The sequence below is a fragment of the Penaeus monodon genome, chromosome 25 (assembly GCF_015228065.2).
Source record: "Penaeus monodon isolate SGIC_2016 chromosome 25, NSTDA_Pmon_1, whole genome shotgun sequence".
NCBI classification, from domain to species: Eukaryota; Metazoa; Arthropoda; class Malacostraca; order Decapoda; family Penaeidae; genus Penaeus; species Penaeus monodon.
This window is the reverse complement of record NC_051410.1, coordinates 3,031,088-3,031,306: the sequence shown is the minus strand read 5'-3', so window position 1 is coordinate 3,031,306 and position 219 is coordinate 3,031,088. Positions and strand designations below refer to the sequence as shown.

The 219-nt window shown below is 57.1% G+C and overlaps 1 protein-coding gene across 1 annotated transcript in view; it reads right to left on the bottom strand.

Annotated features, from left to right (window-relative positions):
- The window catches only part of LOC119589487 (protein dispatched-like), a gene marked incomplete at its 5' end in the record, with an annotated part of 109,307 nt that overhangs the window by 67,898 nt on the left and 41,190 nt on the right, over positions 1-219 (bottom strand). The window contains 1 exon segment of the mRNA XM_037938087.1: positions 132-169. Within this exon segment, the coding sequence (XP_037794015.1) occupies positions 132-169 (38 nt within the window).

Genomic DNA, 219 nt, shown 5'->3' with positions numbered 1-219 from the left:
GGACTTCTATAGGCTTAAACAACTCCTACCAAAGGCACCCATAAGCGAAAGACAAACAACCCTCCCCCCCTCCCTCCCTTCGCGCACTCCGGAGGCGTAAACAAGAGAGCATCGCCACCGCCGTCACCTACCTGGGCACCCGCACTGCCCCCCTCCGCCGCGGTCATGCCTGGGGGAGAGAGAGAGAGAGCTTCAGGAATCTTAAAATATGAAGTTCTT